Source organism: Ascaphus truei, chromosome 1 (assembly GCF_040206685.1).
Source record: "Ascaphus truei isolate aAscTru1 chromosome 1, aAscTru1.hap1, whole genome shotgun sequence".
Taxonomy (NCBI): Eukaryota; Metazoa; Chordata; class Amphibia; order Anura; family Ascaphidae; genus Ascaphus; species Ascaphus truei.
Window position 1 is genome coordinate 32,918,434 of NC_134483.1, and position 19,926 is coordinate 32,938,359.

Here is a 19,926-nt window from a genome sequence, read left to right on the forward strand (position 1 = left end):
ACCTACAAGGGGATGAAGTCCAGAGTATTATTGTTTAGCACGAGTTTTTGTCACGGTACAGTGTGACGTGTTTTGGATGGTTGTCAATAAGGCACCACTTTGCTTTATAAAAGTTATTGGTGCCCATCTTCTTCCTACCCATTTATTGACGCCCAGTCTGCACCTATACAACACCCTGCAAAGACCACAGAGACTGAGCACTGCCAGTGTGTATAGTTAATCTATTGTCCACTCTAAAAAAGGCACACGGTATTTACGTGTAGGAGTTCCGTGCCTCTTTTAGTGTGGACACTCTGTATTTCACAGTACTTTATAGCATTCAACGACGTACCCCACTTTACAGCTCTAAGAAGAGTTAAGGATGATCATCCCTTGAATCACTAAGGCAAACTTGTTTATTCGTATATTTGTTTTTACATACAGTGGACACATACAAATTTTTATAAATAGAAAAATAATTTGGAACAATTTCCAATACATCAACAATTTGAACATTGTTTCAAGTTCTTGTACATTATACAGTACTTGCTATCTTTGGATATTTTAAACGTACTCCAAAATTATGCACAATAAAACCCCCCACGAAGAATCAGAAATTGTGTATGTACAACAGAAGGTTTAGTATAGTATAGCAAAAAATCTTTAAAGCATTCAATTGCCCGTGTGTCCAGAAAAGAGTTGTGAGTGCAGAAAGCTTTGCGCCAGTCGTTTTTCATACTTCTAACTTTTCCACAATTAAACTTTACCCCAAAGAGGTCAGCCTCCGCAGTAACTAGTATTATACATATTTTGACCGGAGGTTACCAGTTGAATGTCTGCAGTTTCACTGTTTCATTCGCAGTAGAAATGACAGAGGAAATAGCTTTCCCCCCCCCCTACATATCAAATACTTTGTCATTTATCCTTTCCTGGCCAAGCGCTTTCTCATTAAAATATTCTGTTGTCTTGGGCACTTATCAACAGTCCCATGTCTACAGAAGGCTGTAAGCTTTTAAAACTGGGTTCTCAGACATTTATAGGTTGTACTGTGTAAGGTATATTAAAGTAACAATCAGCACTGTTTGATTTAGAATTGGATGTTTTTGATTCTTTTAATTTGTGTTTTATGTACCATTTTTGGTGCTACTTTTCATGCCTAACATAGTGAGCCCCAAAAGATGCATGTTAAAGGTGGAATGCAGCCCACTATATTAGGGGAACTAGCCTGCCTCATATTATGGACTATAAATGTATTTTGGGAGAATTACGCTTTATGGAGTGCTACAAAATGCAGTATAGGAGGTTATTCTGTACCGGTATAGCCTTACTGTCCCCACACACAGGTCTGTGTGCTTACTCAGTTCTTCACCGTGTGAGGCCGAGTCCATAGCAGGGGAGGCCGTGCTGAGCCGTGCGGACGCTCCGCGCTGAGCCCCTGCATTCAGCCGACAGCCAAGCTGTTTTTCAGAGCGCTGTCGGCTGAAAAACATCCAATCAGTGCGGAGCAGCGTCAACGTCACGGCGCCGTGATGTTGGCGCCGTGACGTTGACGTCGGTGCGTCGCGGGTGATTGGCCCAGTGACGTCACTGCCCCGCCTCCTTCAGTCTCCCCCCGCCTCCCGATCGCGCCCGCTGGCTCGCGTGCATGGGCATGAAATCGCGCAGATTTCAGCAGGCGAGCCTCAGCGTCAGCGCGCCTCATCTCTGCTACCCCCTCTATGGCCCCAGCCTAAGAATGGAGGGTCGAGTTGGTGCTACGTCAGAAGAAATACAAGCCAGGGAGGCTGTGGGAAAAGCGCCGTTTAGTGCAGTTTTTTCAGGGACTACAGGGCTAATCTACGAGAACAGAAGAACGGCAAACACTCTCCTCTGTATACAGAACAGTAATGTTAAAAAAAAACACGTATGAGCACATACTGTACACATGATGGTTTGGAGGAACTGTGTGTGACAAGGATATGCTTGGATGTGTTGTTTACTATTGCTGTACAGTTGAAGTTTTTGTCCCTTTTTGTTTACTCGCCATAATCTATTTGTGTACTTGGTTTGTAGTCACGAACAGCATCACAATTCTAATGCTTCTGAGACTCAAAAAGGTTGACATAACTGTGAGTAGTTTTACTGGCCATGCACTTCCTTACCCCAGGCGTTGCCTTCAAAGCTGTGTAAAGTGCCAGGCATGAGCTTAAAGGGATCTGTGTTTAAGTGGGTAAGACGCAAAATGTGACACACTGTCACATGCTTATTTGCATGCCATTACCCAGAATCCCTGGCTGCAGTGAAAGCACTGTAAGCCATTTGCTTGGCAAAAATTATTATTATTTTTTTCTGCAGAGTTTAATTGCACACACTTTACATAACATTTACATGTTTCTGGTTGCTGTTTGTGGTCGCAGCTTCTGGAAATTAAAGAAGCATATTTGCCGAGCTTGAGTATTTTTCTATAAAATCGTGTGGCTGATACTGAGAAATCACTACCGAGTTAAAAGCAACAATCCCAGCTAACCAGTATTTGTATTTGTTTATTAATCTTACCTGAAGTGAGGGGGTTTCCCCGATGTCCAGAGCAAACTGGGGAAACAATATGGCCGCATTGGTCAGCGCTCGTTCCCACAGCCAATAAAAAAAGCCGCAACACGGTGACTTTGGCGAGCATTCTTGTAGTCCGCCAGCCATGTTTGTGATTTCTTGTGTGTCAAAACCGGCACAAAAAAACTACAAATGTCTCCAGAATTCGGGGGGTTCTGAATTCATCAGATCTAAGGGGGCCACCCAATTCAGGTAATATATATTTTTTTTAAAAAACCATAGCAACCAGGATTGTTGGTTTAAAACCCACTGCATTTTGCCCAAAGAAACGTTGAAATAATATTTTAGGGTTTCTCTCTCTATTACCTTTTATTAATTAGGTCAGGAATCTGAAAACAGCACAGACGCAGGTGCTGGGACATTGGCTGTATGTTGTATTGTGAAGGCTTAAGCTTTACTGGTGTGTTCTTGGCTTACAACGGTGCAGATGGAACTGGCCATGGGTTGCTCTTCAACCATTTCAATAACGCATCTAATAATGTATATAGGTCACCAGAAAAACATACCAGCAAATGGTGACCTTTGGAAACCTCCGAGCCACATGCTGGTGGTTTCTGATTACATCAATAACCTAGTGCTTCATTTCATCTTGTTTGCTTAATTCTGACTAATGCAAAGCAACGGGCTGTACAGGATTATACCGGGATAAAGGGCTTTTTTCCATTAACTTCTTCAGTGCTTTGAGCCCGCTGCTAAATTGAACGAGATCATTATACTGCTGGCTCAATTGTGTTTATCTACTAGTAGACCTGCTACTAAACTTGTAATCTAATAGAAATTTTAGTGTATATAATGGTACATTGAATAGTGAGCTGGTAGTAGCAGGAGGTTCTCAGGCTGCGTTTATAGTACTTTGGCCCAAGCGTTGTAAGCTTGCGAGCCATGACAAGGCAGACACCTGTTCACAAGTCCTAACACTGCCAGATAAAATACTAATATATATCTCTATTAGAATTAAAATGCTCATTTACCTGTATTAGGAGGAAGGGAGAAAGACCAACATTGGATCTATATCCAGTAGAATGAAAGGACCTACTCACTTGGCGGGCTTAAAACCTGGGAAGGAGGAGCCACTAACCTCCAACAGCTGAGACAGCTGTAAATAAATTAACAAAACAACAAAACCCCAGCAAGCTCTTTTTGGGAACCCTTGAGCCCCCACAATATATATATATATTGTGGGGGCTCAAGGGTTATATATATATGTATATAAGTGTCAAAAAGGAGAGCTATTGAGCGTGGCATATACAACAGACGACAGAGAACGTTTTGTCATGTTGGATGTAGCATTGGGCTTCTGTCGTTTGTTGTATACATATACCTCTCCTTTTTGACACTTATATACATATATATATTTTGTGGGGGCTCAGGGGTTCCCAAAAAGAGCTTGCTGGGGTTTTGTTGTTTTGCCTTTATAGTACTGGCTACAGCGACGCTACCTTTGACGTCACACGTCGCCGTATTTGCACACTGGTGTGTGATGTCGATGGAGGCACGGGACCATGTGATAGGCTGCTGCTAGTCACATGGTGCGGCTGTCTCTGGAAATCACAAATTCCTTAGACTACAGCGATTTCGGTTGCTGTGACGTCACACGTCGCGTCCACTATGGCCGGTCGCTACTGACCGCTTTGCTTTGCGGCTGCAAGCCATCACCGTTTCTGTAGCCAGGGCTATTAAGGCTGCGTTTATAGTACTGGCTACAGTGACGGCTTGGAGCCGCAAATCAACTCAATGTAGTCAGTAGCGAGCGGCCAGAGTGGACGCGATGGCGACGTGTGACGTCACAGCTAACGAAATCGCTGTAGACAAGAGAATTTGTGACTTACAGAGACGCCGCACCACGTGACTGGCAGCAGCCAATCACACAGTCCCTTACCGCCAACAACATCGCACACCAGTGTGACGTCACAGGCAGCGTCGCCATCGCTGTAGCCAGTACTATAAACGCAGAGTAACAATTCCTGCATTGCTGAGTGACTTCCAATTCTCGGGACGAAAATACTACAATTCTTCTTACCCCCTTTATATTATAGGCATGTCACAGGGACATGGGCCTTCTACTATGTCCAAATTAATCAAACAACTCAACTAATATTGAGGAATGCTGAGTCCCACCGGCAACAAATCTCCGTTTTGTAAAGGACTAGGTTTTTAAACAGATGCGGTGACCAGTGCTGTGTTGCTATTAAATAACAGGCGTCTTGCTTGTTTTTTCCTTTTCTTTAAACAATGTCTTTTTTGTTGTTGTTGTTATTACCAGTTCTACTACACTTAATGCAAAAAGACCACCGATGCGGTATTTATTATACAGTAGCGTGGAATCCATGCCAACGTAGTTGCTATCCCTGTGGATGGATATAAGCTGTACCATAAAGTAGTCCCAGAAAAATACCACTAGCCAGATTTAGTAAGTTGTCCATAGTTAGTAGGTAAATGACTGCCTGCTTATCTGAATGGCCCATAAAATGCCTGACGGCTTAACACCACTTAGGCACTATATGTATAAAACAGGGCTTCAATAATGAACAGTTTTTATTCTATGCACCTATTTATTTTCATTTGTCCGAGTCAGATGTGGGATGATTGACTGAGGCTGCACCAGCCAGGGATGCAGTGCTGGGGCTTTGAAATGGTGATTAGCGGTATTTACTGCTTGGTGAATACCTAAGGGAAAGCATTTCAGCAAATATACGTTTTGTCAATAAAAAATGTACAAACCATGTCAATTTACTGGCACACTGTTTATAAACACGGTGCCAATTTCAGGCCTAGTAAATTCAGTAGCTTACTACTCAAATTACCAATTTTTGAAAGTACATTTATAGTGTCCTCTAATCCAGGGGCGGCCAACTCTAGTCCTCAAGGGCCCCCAACAGGTCAGCTTTTAACGATATCCCTGCTTCAGCACAGGTGGCTCAGTCGAAGAGTGAGCCACCTGTGCTGAAGCAGTAGAATACTGAGCCACTGATTAATAATAATAATAGCATGTTTTTGTATAGCGCTGCTAGTTTTACGTAGCGCTTTACAGAGACATTTTGCAGGCACAGGTCCCTGCCCCGTGGAGCTTACAATCTATATTTTTGGTGCCTGAGGCACAGGGAGATAAAGTAACTTGCCCAAGGTCACAAGGAGCCGACACTGGGATTTGAACCAGGCTCCGCTGCTTCAAACTCAGTGCCAGAGTCAGCGTCTTTACTACCCACTGAGCAACTCCTTCTCCCCTGATTGAGCCAGCTATGCTGAAGCAGGGATATCCCTAATACCTGACCTGTTGGTGGCCCTTGAGGACTGGAGTTGGCACACATCATTTCATTTCAAATGCATCCTTACTCCCACTAATGTCATTGTGCTCCTGAATTCATATTTGCAGCTTGGGAAAAGCTGGACAGCAGTTAATTACATGTTCAAATTCTCTCTTTAACGTTATCTTACAGAGTAACAGCGGTTCTTTTATTGCAATTCCACCCAAATATATATTTATATGCTAGTATACCAAAAAGTACAAAACAGGAGGTGACAAAGGCAGTGCGGACCTAGCAAGCGTTGTTACTCTCATTAACGCGATGCAATGCATTCATGCTACTGCATTATTTAACACAGTGCTACTGAAAACAATGGTAACGTGTGCATGATCTCCGTAACGCATGCACTATTTCACGTTGACTTGCATTAACGGGAGTAATTATGCCTGCTACATCTGGTATCTGAATGCCGTGTTAAGACTCCATACAGAGATTCATTTGAAATATAGGGAAACTACTGCATGTGTGATACGGGTAACTTAATACATTGTGAGTATTACTGCATGTATGATATGGGTAACATAATACCTTCTAAGTATTACTGCATGTATGATATGGGTAACTTAATACATTGTGAGTATTACTGCATGTATGATATGGGTAACTTAATACATTGCAAGTATTACTGCATGTATGATATGGGTAACTTAATACCTTGAAAGTATTTCTGCATGTATGTTATGGGTAACATAATACCTTCTAAGTATTACTGCATGTATGATATGGGTAACTTAATACATTGTATGTATTACCGCATGTATGTTATGGGTAACATAATACAGGCATACCCCGCTTTAAGGACACTCACTTTAAGTACACTCGCGAGTAAGTACATATCGCCCAATAGTCAAACGGCAGCTCACGCATGCGCCTGTTAGCACGTCCTGAACAGCAAAGTTGAACTACCTACCTGCACTGAAGCTGTGCACCAGCGGGGAGACTATAGAGCCTGTTACAAATGCGTTATTTACATCAGTTATGCACGTATATGATGATTGCAGTACAGTACATGCATCGATAAGTGGAAAAAAGGGAGTGTTTCACTTTAAGTACATTTTCACTTTACATACATGCTCCGGTCCCATTGCGTACGTTAATGCGGGGTATGCCTGTACCTTCTAAGTATTACTGCATGTATGATATGGGTAACTTAATACTTTGTAAGTATTACTGCATGTATGATATGGGTAACTTAATACATTGTAAGTATTACCGCATGTATGTTATGGGTAACATAATACCTTCTAAGTATTACTGCATGTATAATATGGGTAACTTAATACATTGTGAGTATTACTGCATGTATGCTATGGGTAACTTAATACATTGTAAGTATTACCGCATGTATGTTATGGGTAACATAATACCTTCTAAGTATTACTGCATGTATGTTATGGGTAACTTAATACATTGTAAGTATTACTGCATGTATGATATGGGTAACTTAATACCTTGAAAAAGAAGTTTGGCTGCAGTTTGAAGAACAGGCAGTGTACTGTATATGGGATCTACGTCGTATTTCAAGTGCTTTTAAACAGTCCCAGAGGCGAATAAAAACATGTTGCGTGTTTTTAAATCAAAATAAATATTTATGCCAGAGTGACTTTACTGCAACCCCAGGTCTTTCGTAATTAGAAAAGTAAAAGTGAATTAGTATAAAATATACATGCATATATGGATTTAACTATATATATATATTTATGTGGAGTGAAGAGGTGACAGAGAATAACAATAACATTTTGTATACAAAGGTACATATTCTACAAGGGACATTGGCAAACATTGGTTCTTTTCATAAAACAAAGGATGTAGCTTCAGTTGCTTGTCTCAGATGCACGGTTCAATGTTATGTTCCAAGGGTCTCCACCATTAAAGAACTGCCTGGGAGAAAGGTTCTCATTATGGGCCAAAGCGAATGCAAAAAGCCCCCCGTTTCTCTCTGCCTCCAGGTGCGCCCTCTCCAACAACTTTATTTGGGATTCCTCAAATTGTTTCTCCAAGTCCTGCAGATTTATTAGGCCTCTAGCTCCTTCCATAAAATGCGCGGGGCTGGGGCCTGGAAGGCACATGGACCCAGCGCCCAGGTGGCCGGTTCTGTCATCTAGACCCGGAGGCATCAACATAAAGCTTTTCTCCTGTGGGTGGTTGTTGTGTGCAAACAACAGACTGGCCGCTCTCCAGGGCGCCGGCTTCCTCCCTCTCCGTGGTCTGGACATTCTGCAGCTTTGCCTCTTGATGTGGCGATGGAGGTGATCAGACCGGGTGAAGCTCTTGTAGCAAAACTCGCACTGGTAGGGACGGATACCCGTGTGAATGCGCATGTGGTTCTTCAGGTCATAGTTGTGAACAAATTTGGCATTGCAGTGAATGCACAAATACGGCCTTTCTCCCGTGTGCTTCCGCATGTGAATCTTCAGCTTGTCTTGCCTGCAAAAATAGAAAGCAATACTTAATATTCAGATAACTACATATAAACATCTCAGATTCACTGAAATAGTCCTAGTTTCTACTGGGGATTTTCATTAAAGCCATCACACAACTAGCCCTATATGGTTTCACCTTAGCAAATGCCCAGGACCTCAATACACAGAAGTGGTATTCATTATCCTATTTCATTTGCTCACAGGTTATTTAATGGGGGGACAAATTAAATACTTCCCCACCTATTTTCAAACCAAGCAAAGATCCTTTCTCTCTTTGGGTATATGCATATAAATGTTTCTACTAATGTCCCGTTTCCCCCTTTTCATCCTGGTCCTGATATGCCAACAATCATTGAGTTCCTGTTTCTCACTGATGTGGAGTCTATCACATAGGTTTTTTTTTAGGCTTCAGACCACAATAGAATCTTACTGAAAGAAGTCAGTACTTTTTAATTAAAATGCTATTCTGGGCTCAGCACCTCCTTATCTCACAGATTTTCATCCTCGGAAGTTGATCTCTCTGCCGATCACTCATGTAATTTTAAAATCATCCAATACTTTTCTATTCTGTAGAAATACTCAAGCAAAAATAAACCATTTTTTTTGGTAGCTTCCGTAGAGTGGTCGCCAATGAGATTTTCTTTTAAATTGCTTTTTATCTCAGACTGTGTCTGGCTGGTAATTTTACCAAACAATACAATGAACGTCCTTTGGGGCAGGAAAGAGGATACAGAATACAATATATTGTAATGTTTTATTAAATTCTGACTCCAGAAAGAAGTCTCGACTTTTTGAAGTCAAACTTCTTTGCTGGCACCTACAGAGTTTTGATGGGGGAAATGTCAATGGTGGTAACGAAAACGCATCACAGAAGTGACGTCATGACATCGGGAGAAGGGTCCTTGGGGCTTGGCGCATGCGCAGAAGTATCTTCGGCCCTCGCGCATACGCAGCGGCCTCCATAGCTCAGACCGGCTCTGACTAGAGGTATCAACAGTAGGTTCCACCACACTGGTGCCCCAAATAGTCTCCTTATTCGCAATATATGCAAGACAGTGGGGATCCGCGGTAAATAATGACTGGTGCTTAAAATGGCACCACCATCCCAGTATTAACAGCCCCAATAAGCACAGAAAATCACATGGCACATCAACATCATGTATTGCAATAGAAGTGTAGCAGGCTTCCCCCTGGCCCGACAAAATAAGAAAAAGGCGCACAACGCACATAGTGAAGTACAGTATAAAAAGTGTGCTTTACTAAGGAAGAATAAGTTCTGCGTACATCAAAATTGATAAAATCAGACAAGGGTTAAGTGGGGTTACCACACGGCAGGATGGCTGAAGTCGTCGCTCATCACCCGATGTGAAGGGAAGAACAGCAGACCAGCAGTCATCAAACACGGCGGGGGAGCCTTCTGGATCGATGGATCACACTCACTCCGTCTTTAAGTTGTAGAGTGATTAGTCCACGGTGCGAATCAATACATACATGTCCCAGAGTAGTATACAGCAGTCCCGGTCAGTGACTCCTCTGTATCATGCCGATAGCACGCCGCTGTGCCACGTGGGGATGCCCGCTGATGACGTCACTGGCTTTGCTACCAGTCCAGGGCTCACGGCTGTCTCCGCAATGGTGCGCGGCACCGCTCGGCTCACAGGGGTTACCAAATGGGCTCGCTGACCCCTAATGGGTTAAACGAGGACATAGATATTTGGTCCCTGTATTGAATCTTTGGATATCTTTCTTTGCTTTATATATATGATTGCTTTGTATACACCGGTATGTGTCTAATAGTGATTTTTTCTCTTTCAGAGCTTGTCATCTACATTGACTTATTATATATATATATATATTTTTTTTAGAACACTGTTTTTTATAGATTGTATTTTATTGTGTATAGGTTCTGTTTCTTTTAATAACACTGTGTTTGCAGCTTTGTGAGTGAGCTTTTGATGAACCTTCGCTGATTGGTGCAGCAATTATGACACCTTAATGTTTATTGGATGGCTGACATATAAATATGTACTCCCTCCCCCAGCTGCATTTATTCCCTGATGAAGTAACTTAGTGTTACGAAACGCGTTGGACTGTGTTTCATGCTCAATTCTTATCCCCATATTGCGATTTATTATCTTTATTTGAACCCCCGTTGTCCCCTGTGGTAGCCGATCTGACAACCTGTGTCTCCCTGTGAGCCGAGCGGTGCCGCGCGCCTTTGCTGTGACAGCTGTGAGCCCTGCACTGGTAGCGAAGCCAGTGACGTCTTCAGCGGGCATCCCCACGTGGCACAGCGGCACGCTATCGGCCTAACAAGGTGGAGTCACTGACCGGGACTGCTGTATACTACTCTGGGACTCTGAACCCCTGTTATCCCCTGTGACAGCTGATTCCCGTTCTGTCAGCCTGTGTCTCCCTGTGAGCCGAGCGGTGCCGCGCGCCATTGCGGAGACAGCCGTGAGCCTTGCACTGGTAGCAAAGCCAGTGACGTCATCAGCGGGCATCCCCACGTGGCACAGCGGCGTGCTATCGGCATGATACAGTGGAGTCACTGAACGGGACTGCTGTATACTACTCTGGGACTTGTATGTATTGATTCGCACCGTGGACTAATCACTCTACAACTTAAAGACGGAGTGAGTGTGATCCATCCATCCAGAGGGCTCCGCCGCCGTGTTTGATGACTGTGGGTCTGCTGTTCTTCCCTTTACATCGGGTGATGAGCGACGACTTCAGCCGTCCTGCTGTGTGGTAACCCCACTTAACCCTTGTCTGATTTTATCAATTTTGATGTACGCAGAACTTATTCTTCCTTAGTAAAGCACACTTTTTATACTGTACTTCACTATGTGCGTTGTGCGCCTTTTTCTTATTTTGTCTTTCTAGTTCTGGGGGTGTTGAGCCACCTCTCAAGAAAGGCTGCAGACGCATCATCAGTGTCCTATAAGGTCATTTCATTTGTTGTATTGCACATGATTTTCACTACTGTGTCTTAATACCTTTACACCAGCCATTAGCTGCGCACTTTTTTCTTTTTGTCATTCCCCCTGGCCCCCCTTACCTCCGCAGGAGAACGGGGACCCCCGTGGTATGTCGGGGAGCTGCGGGGGAGATCGCGTCACCGGGGGCTCCCGATGGCATACACAACAGGGTGCCGCCATCTTGGATGCGTTCGTGCATGCGCGGAGGTTCGCGCGTGCGCAGAAGCGTTGCGGCGGCCATTTTAGTAAGCGCGAAGGGGCAGAGATGGCGCTCCGTAGTGCAGGGACTCCTCAAGGTCGCGCATGCGCAGAAGAAAGCAGTGGCGGCCATTACAGCATTGCACACACGCAGCAGACACAGCGCACACGGCCCCAATAATAGAAAGGCTCTCCAGGGACTACAGTTCCCATCAGCCCCAGGGGCAGGAGCCCAGGTGACACAAGGGAGCCAATGTACGGATTACAGATTCTCCTGCAGCAAAGGAGATACAATGTTGCGTGCGTCAGGAAGCTGACAGTGGAGCACAAGTGTGAGTGTCAGTAGGAGCTGGGACACAGAGAGGGGAGGGTGTGTTTGTGCATGGAGGAAAGTAGCTTCCTGCACTAGGACAGAAGTCTCCCCTTAAGCCCCAGCTAGGTTCTACTCACCCTCAGCTTGTGGTTACTGCAGGGACTCCCCTTAGACTAGGGACAGGGTCCTGTAGAACCTAGACAAGTGAGGGTCCAGCCAGGAAGCGTAACTATCCTGGCAAGTGCTGTGAAGGTAAATTGCTGTGAAGGTGAATTGCTGTGAAGGTGAATTGCGTGAAGGTATAACATTCTCTGCGTTAGCAGAGATAAGAGACATTACAAAGGTTGATCACTCCATGCGGGAGGCACCCACCGTTGAGGCGGAGTCATCTTGGATCATCTCCTGGAGCAAGGGATTCCAAGTAAAGGTCATCTGCACACCCGGTAGCAGGAGCACCGGGCAGGTATTATCCAAGTCACCAAGTGCACCACCTATACACTTCATCTTAGTGGGCAGAGCTGTCCCACACGTGGGGGGAGGGGGGGTTGTGGGACTCTTGGGACACTTGGGACTCAGGGATATATGGTGTGGGGTTACGGCCTATGAGGCCCAGTGTTACATGGGTGACACTAAAGTTATTGTCATTGATGTATGAGTTATGTTATTATCTGCATATAGTAAATTGTTATACTTATACTCCTGTGTATGTGGTTACTATATGTGGGTCCTGTGTAGGGAACCTTCTACACTCCTAGAATCCTACACAGGTGGAGGCGCTGTAACTAAGATTGTTCCAGAGGATTCACCCCAGGCTCTCACTGGTGGAGGCTCAGACCTCCTGTAAGCCTAACAGGTATACACACCACACCTGGTAACATATATGTAGCCATGCATAATAATGACTGCATACATCTTCCCTGTTGGCAGTAAGTCCTGGTAAATACAGGCCTGCCCACAGTAGTTATGGAGGCGCTGCACATGATGTAAGTTGGACTCGTACCCACTACCTCAGCTACCTGTCCTGATGACATCCCCTAATAACACCAAGCGGGAGACTCAAGAGTCCTGTTACTTGCAGGTGCACCACCATACACGCCTTGTAATGGGAGACTGGTTAGACTACACGGGCCAATATGAGATTGGGTGGGTCAGGCCAGAGGGAACACCCGTTACAATTGGAGGCGCTGCTGAGATACCTGTCAACAGGACAGGCTTTTGCTAGGCACACATTAGGAAAGAGAGAAGTGTCTGCTGCCACTTTGTGCTGCGTGGGACGGAGCCAGGGGTAGTCAGGGAGATGCTGGAGCTGCATGCCGCAAAGACGCCTTGGGATCCGTAAGGGGTTAGTGAGTCTGGAGCCGGGGGCTATTGCTGTTCTAGTCGCCTTGAGGTAGCGCTAGCGGGGGATGCCTAAGGGATAAACTGGTAACTGAGAGCAGGAATTCTGGATGGGTCCGCACTAGGCTAGCCAAAAGTAGGTCGACGCCCAAAGTACTGCATGGAAGAGCCAGAGTACTCTAGTCTCCATTCCAGATCGCTTACCAATGAGCACAGACTGGAAGAAAGCGTTACAGTAGACACAGAAAGAGTGAGCCTAGCCTGAGGTAGTGCAAACACGAGTCAGATCTACGTTAGGTACACAAGGTGGTGCACAAGGCATGTTTATTGTACAGATGTGGTAGCTGCCCCGCAGAGCGGAGCTCCACGTACAGAAAATCGGTGTTCAACGATCACGAGAGACCTGTCAGAATGGAGGATCTGTACAGAACAGAAGGTCCAGGATGGCGGAGAGAGAGAACCACAAGAATGGAGGATCTGCATAGAGCAGAAGGTCCAGGATTGCGGTCAGAGGAAGAACACGCATATGAACTGTGCGTGGACGAAGAACAAGCTACAGAAGAGACTTTTGTGAGTTTGTTGTGGAATGGCGTGAAAGCCGTGGCTGCGCCGTGTTTGTCCTGCCTATGTTCTTGGGAAGATACCCCCGAGAATAGTGAGGATGATAGTCTTGCGAGATGGGAAGAGCGAAATGGACTTTGTTATACCCCAATTAACAAACAGCCAGACGCTGCCTTCAATGACAGAAAAGACAATGCTTACCAAGATGGCGGTTCCCGCTTCCCCGGGACGCCGCGTGGGCATGCTGCAGAAAGTCTTGCAACTTTGCAGTCTGCTAAATGTTGGCCAGGATTGGCGCCAACCAGAAAACTCCACCCCGCTGAGGAGTTTGGCGCGATGCTGGAGCCGCGCCCTCATGGACTATGACTCACTCCGCACCTGTGCTGGGTCAGCCTACAAGTCTACGAGACATCCCCCTAGTTTCAACCAGGGGGAGTGGTTTGCGGTTTCACCGGATGTCGACAGAGAAAATGAGAGGAAGGGTTGCTACATCAGCCCATGCTTTTCAGTTGCGAAGAGCCATTGACCAGTATAGACCTCTGAGACGAGTGCCTCCGCTGGTAAAGATGGCTGAAGCTGCTGACAAAGTGGACCAAGGTCCTGTGATTTCCACTCACCCTTATTCGGCTCCAGGAGGCTTCCTGATAATCCGTGTGGAGGGTGTGGAGACTGTGGCGTGTCTTTGCCTGCAGTGCAGACTGCCGGGCGGAGCCGTGGGCAGCGAGGCCCGATGCCCCCACTGCGGACTGCAGTACATGTGGCCAATGACCACATTCGTACCGGTGCAAACTGTGGGAATGGCCGGGAATGTCCCGATTCCAAGAGAAGAACAGCCGGGAGCTCTCTGGAACAAGAGTGCCAGTCCCGCAGAGTCGGAGCCATCATTGGTGCTTCCGATAGAGAAACTCAGCCATCGGAGAGGTGATCACCGAGGAGCCCATCGCCGGTCTCCTACTGGGATGCCTCGGCCGAACTGCAAACTGGAATCCTCGGATGAGGAGTGTGCAAGGCTGGCGAGTAAGACAGTCATCAGACGAGACTGTCATACCATTGGTACGCCATGGAGGGATGAAATTCCTCGTGGTATGGAGACGCGGAGTCGAGTGTCTCCTGTACCGCGACCACCCGATCGCCGGAGTCCCACTGCCGTGGTGACTAGTGGATTGGAGGCGGGTCGATCAACCCCGACCCCGCGAGGTACTAAGACAGCGTGCCTGTTGCAGAACCGAGGGGAGGAAGAGTCGGAGGAGCGAGTCCAGAGCCAGACTGGATCGCGCAGCAGACGGGCGTTGCCGGATGTCCTGGTAGAGGAAGAGATCTCGATTGGGGATCCATCCCAAGATGGCGTCGCAGCACGTGCGTGTGCGGAGGTGGTTCAGGCGGACCAGGGAGGCCCCGAGTGGGAGATGGTGCCGCCTCTGAGGTCAAGCAGCGGGAAACGATCCCCTACTACCAGGGGGAACGGACGTTTGAACTGCAACCCCAGAAGTTCCGCTGTTGAAGATAAAGATGGACTTTGTGGCGACGTTAAGACAGGTATCACTGGAGAGCAGGTCGAAACCCTGTCAGTACCTACTGTTCGGTCCCGTCCCCAAACCCCGTCCACACCCAAGGTTAGCCCCAAGGCCCTAGTTAAAGCCCCTGTACCCGTCACTATTTTATTTGGGTCCAGTTCTAGCTTAGGGTTGTCCGGGGAGTCACGGGGTCCTTCCGATGATCGGACTGGAAGCCTGGACTTGGGTACGTCGGATGATGGGTCGGAGGGAGGAGGGAGTATGTCTAGGCAAGTGTCGGTATCCAGCGATTGCCCTAGTGGGCTTAGTATTACCGTACGAAATACCTCTCAGTATAAAAGAGTTAATGAGAGATCTGAGGGTACATCTGGGGTGTCTTCTGGTGGGCCTGATGAGGAGTCCATAGAAGAGAGTACCGATCCTAGCTCCGAGGAACGGAAGGAAACTAGGTGGTGGGCCCCATTGTACGAGGGCTATGTATCATGGTTCGACCGTACTCGCTTTATTTTAGAGAGGGAAGGGGTGGTTGATCACTGGTGGGCTGCCGGTGACTTTGACGATGAGTCATACCTTAGGGCCCTAAGGGTAAGGTGGGATCGGATCCAGGCAGGCCTTATTATTCCTAAAGGGTCCGCGGGGTTGGATGATCCGGTAGAAACGGATGAGCCCCTGTCTTGGGTGTTGCCCGGAGCTGCGGGGCAAGGTGGTTTGACCAGGTCATGTCGGGCTGAACGGGCTATTGCGGCGAAGTATAGGAAGTCCCATGGGCTTGATTACCCTTATGTCCCTGAACCTCTAATGCGAGAGATCGAAGAGAATAGGGAGAGATGGCTCAAAACTGATATACAGTATTATATCGTGGAGAGAGGGGGAGCCATAAAAGGGATACAGGCTGAGCAGAGGGTAGCTCAATTGATGAGGGTATGGAAGATAGGGCGCAGTGTATATATGCACAAGGTGGTATACTGCAATGAGCGAGGGGTACCCAGAGAATACAGCGTGACTGTACATGATGCCGCGGGGCGAGAGGTGAAGAAGCCCGATCCTCGGCACTATTATTGAGTATCCAATAGAGTGGTCTGTTGTTTTCTTTAGCGCTCCCTGCTGGTCAGTGAGTGTACTAGGCTTACATTATTATGTTCATGTGATGATGTTTGCTATGTTATTTGTGTGTTCTTTTGCAGTGTTTCCTGGCGCAAGGTACACCAAATTTAGGTCCCAGCCGGGACGGTGGGTATCAACCAGGGGGAGTATGTAGCCATGCATAATAATGACTGCATACATCTTCCCTGTTGGCAGTAAGTCCTGGTAAATACAGGCCTGCCCACAGTAGTTATGGAGGCGCTGCACATGATGTAAGTTGGACTCGTACCCACTACCTCAGCTACCTGTCCTGATGACATCCCCTAATAACACCAAGCGGGAGACTCAAGAGTCCTGTTACTTGCAGGTGCACCACCACACACGCCTTGTAATGGGAGACTGGTTAGACTACACGGGCCAATATGAGATTGGGTGGGTCAGGCCAGAGGGAACACCCGTTACATATAGGTTCCCCCTCACATGCACTCTATATGCGATTGGGGGTGGGGGAATACCCGTTACAGTAGGTAGAAAGATCGCAGACTGGGAGACAGAGAAGCCGCAGAGACAGCATACACACATACACACACACACACAGACACACACACACACAAACACACAGACACACACACACACACAGAGTCACATACAAACACAGTAACACACACGGAATTCACAGTTAGTATAAATATAGAAGTGCAAATAGCTAAAATAGGGGTAGACTGGGAAACGGAGAAACCACAGAGACACACACACACACACAGAGTCACACACACACACAGACACACACACAGAGTCACACACACACAGAGTCACGCACACAGTCACACACACGGAATTCACAGTTAGTATAAATATAGAAGCGCAAATAGCTAAAACAGGGGGTGTGTGCCAAGCACAAATGTTCTAAGTCAAACTCGTTTGCGATTTGTCACTGAAATTGTGTTTTGATTTTTAATTAACAAATACAATTTCTGTGACAAAAGACAAAGAAGTTTCACTTAAAATGCTCATGCTCAGCACACACACAACTGCAGTTTGGGCCCTTATTCCGAATACATCAAAGGGGAGACTGGACTGTTTTTGGTCAAAAATTTGCATGGACTTCAATGTGTATATAGAATTACCGCCTTTAGTCTTTGTAGACGTGCTGCTCACAGAGAAAAGCTCTAACACAGATTAAAAGGCTAAAAAGAATAAAAAGGTTCAAAGCAGAATTTCTTTGCCTCTCTTCTTAGACTATCACACAATGTTCCCATATTTACACGTCTCTGAGATGTACAGTATACCCACAAGCAGGTCTGTCTACATGCAACAACAAATTGTTTACCGAGTACAAGACAATAATTCTTATCAACTTCAAAAATTTTTGATAAGGTTCTCCATAAAGGCATTCCTCACACTTTAATGTTTGCCATAACGAGCTCATCATATTGTGTCACGGTAGATATTTGTCCCAAATTAGTAACACAAACACGATATACCATTTACATCATCAACCATAGTTTAATTCAATTCAAGCCTATTAGCATTCTATAGTCAGACTGGCCATGAGATTTTCGATTGCTTTACTGAGGCTGCGCTTATAGTGCCTTGCGACGGAGCTCCGAAACAAATACATGGACTCCGTTGCAAGCGCTTATAGTAAGCGCGACATCGACGGAGCGACCAAAAATGTTGAAGCCGGGTAAATTTGATTTTTTTTAGAGACAGTCGCCACATGTGACTGTCTCTAAAACAATCAAATTGCGCGGCCCGCCCCTTTTAGTGACGTCACTGGCCTTGTCGCCAGGACGTCACTAAAAATCAAATTACAACTTTTGCCAGTGGCGACTGCGACGTCATCAGTCGCGTCGCCATCGCCAGCACTATAAGCGCGGCCTAAGGAATACACCAAGTATTTATTGTTGGTTAACCCAATAGTGTATCATCGATTTAAAAACAAAATCCTGATGTTTAAAAAGACATGTCCTGTCTCGGGGGCAGAATCCCTGGAGAGCAATGTTTACCTGTATTTGGGTTTGTTATGGGGATACTCAGCAGACCTAGTTAGTAAAGCACAGGCTACTCATAAACCCTTCTACAGACTGTACAAATTAGACGGGCAAGGTCTGAACATGCAGAGAGTTTCGGAACATTTTAAACTCAGCCCGATCGCATTCTCTCCCTACTGCTTCCAGTGATCATTCTTATGGACACGATTTCCCTTTAAGTTGGTGGAGAAAGGGCATTGTTACATTGATATGTAATACAAAAAGGATCGATCCTCCCCAGCATTCTGGAAAAATGTGTTTACCATTAATCTCCCGGCAGCACGTTTATTTGTTATTATTGTACACGTCATCTGATGGCCCCGCGCTCTTCCCCGAGGCATTTTAAGTTACATGCCGGGGGTCCGCGCGAGGCCTCTGCAACCTCAACTTACTGGGATTCGGGAGGCTTTTGGACGAGTCGCGTCATGTGACGTGTGTGTCGCCATGGTAACGCGCGTCAGTGGTGCTGCGGGGTCGCGTGACGTGATTCCACATGAACCGCGGCTTCATTTGATGACGGGTCACAGGAAAGGGGGGCGCGAGAGCTGGCACACGGGGGGGGGGGACGCAGCTCAGAAACTTTGCGCACCCCTGGCTTAGTACATAAGCCCCCTAATGACCCAGCTGCTTCAGGGGAAAAAAAAACATCTTCTCATCCTTACTGCTAAATCACTCTTTGACACCAGAGGATTGCATCCCATAAGCTGGGGCCGTCCTGCTCTAGGAAACGGTCTGGTTCAGGTACAACATATTTGAAGGGAATTGTTACTTTAAGGCCGCGATTATACAAGAAGTTGCCGGCGACGCTGCGCGGCTGGAAAACAAACTGCGGAAATCCGCCGATGCTGCACATACCAGCGCGCCGCGTGGAGCTGCAGGGCGGCAGTCTCCTGAAGAGATTTTGCCAAATTGTTTTCTTGACACGACGGCCGCGCCACGTGAGCGGTTCAGCCAATGAGGGTGAACCGCTCACGGCCACGCCTCCGCCACGCCGCCTCTGCTCTCCCTCCCTGGTATAATATAATCAAGATGCTCTGCGGCAGCGCTGGGTGATGTCACAGAATAGCGCTGCCGCCCTGCAGCACTTGTATAATTGAGCCCTAAAGAATCCTAAAAGGATCCTGCTGGAAGCAGGAAGGTCCCCACTGGTAATTCTCCTTCACAATGACCACACATTATAGCTGGTACAACGGCAGGTTTATTGGGTAGACAGCATGGCATCACCTCCATTCCTTGGAGCAAACCCCAGGGGTTTGAGGGCCCAAGAGTCCCTCCTCAGCTCATTTACCCTCTTGCAGGGACCATACCACAGCCTAATCATAGCACAACTCAATTTGGTGGAGTGTCAGCTTTTATACCCAGGGGAAGGGCTTGTAACCCCGCCCCATAACAGGGCAGGTCTAGGTACTGACAGGCATCACACCATATACATGTGACCCATTCAGTCCCCTTCCCAGGTATGACACTCCAACTGCTGGTTTAGGCCTGCCCATGGATAAGGCAACATACAGTAGTACCCATCCTGGCTGTAACTGCAGGCTAGGCCCGGTACAGGAGTTTAACCCCAACACTGCCTGTTCCTATCAGGACTTATAGTGTTGAGGCCAGT

General features: G+C 46.6%; 1 protein-coding gene across 3 annotated transcripts in view; it reads right to left on the reverse strand.

The window, feature by feature from the left end:
* Nucleotides 1-377: 377 nt before the first annotated feature.
* ZBTB7C (zinc finger and BTB domain containing 7C) overlaps nt 378-19,926 on the reverse strand; it is a 135,068-nt gene continuing 115,519 nt past the window's right edge. For all 3 annotated transcript variants that reach the window (XM_075585995.1, XM_075586006.1, XM_075586002.1), the window contains exon 3: nt 378-8,300. In XM_075585995.1, coding sequence (XP_075442110.1) covers nt 7,688-8,300 — 613 coding nt within the window. In that variant the 3' untranslated portion in view covers nt 378-7,687. The remainder of the gene's footprint in view (nt 8,301-19,926) is intronic.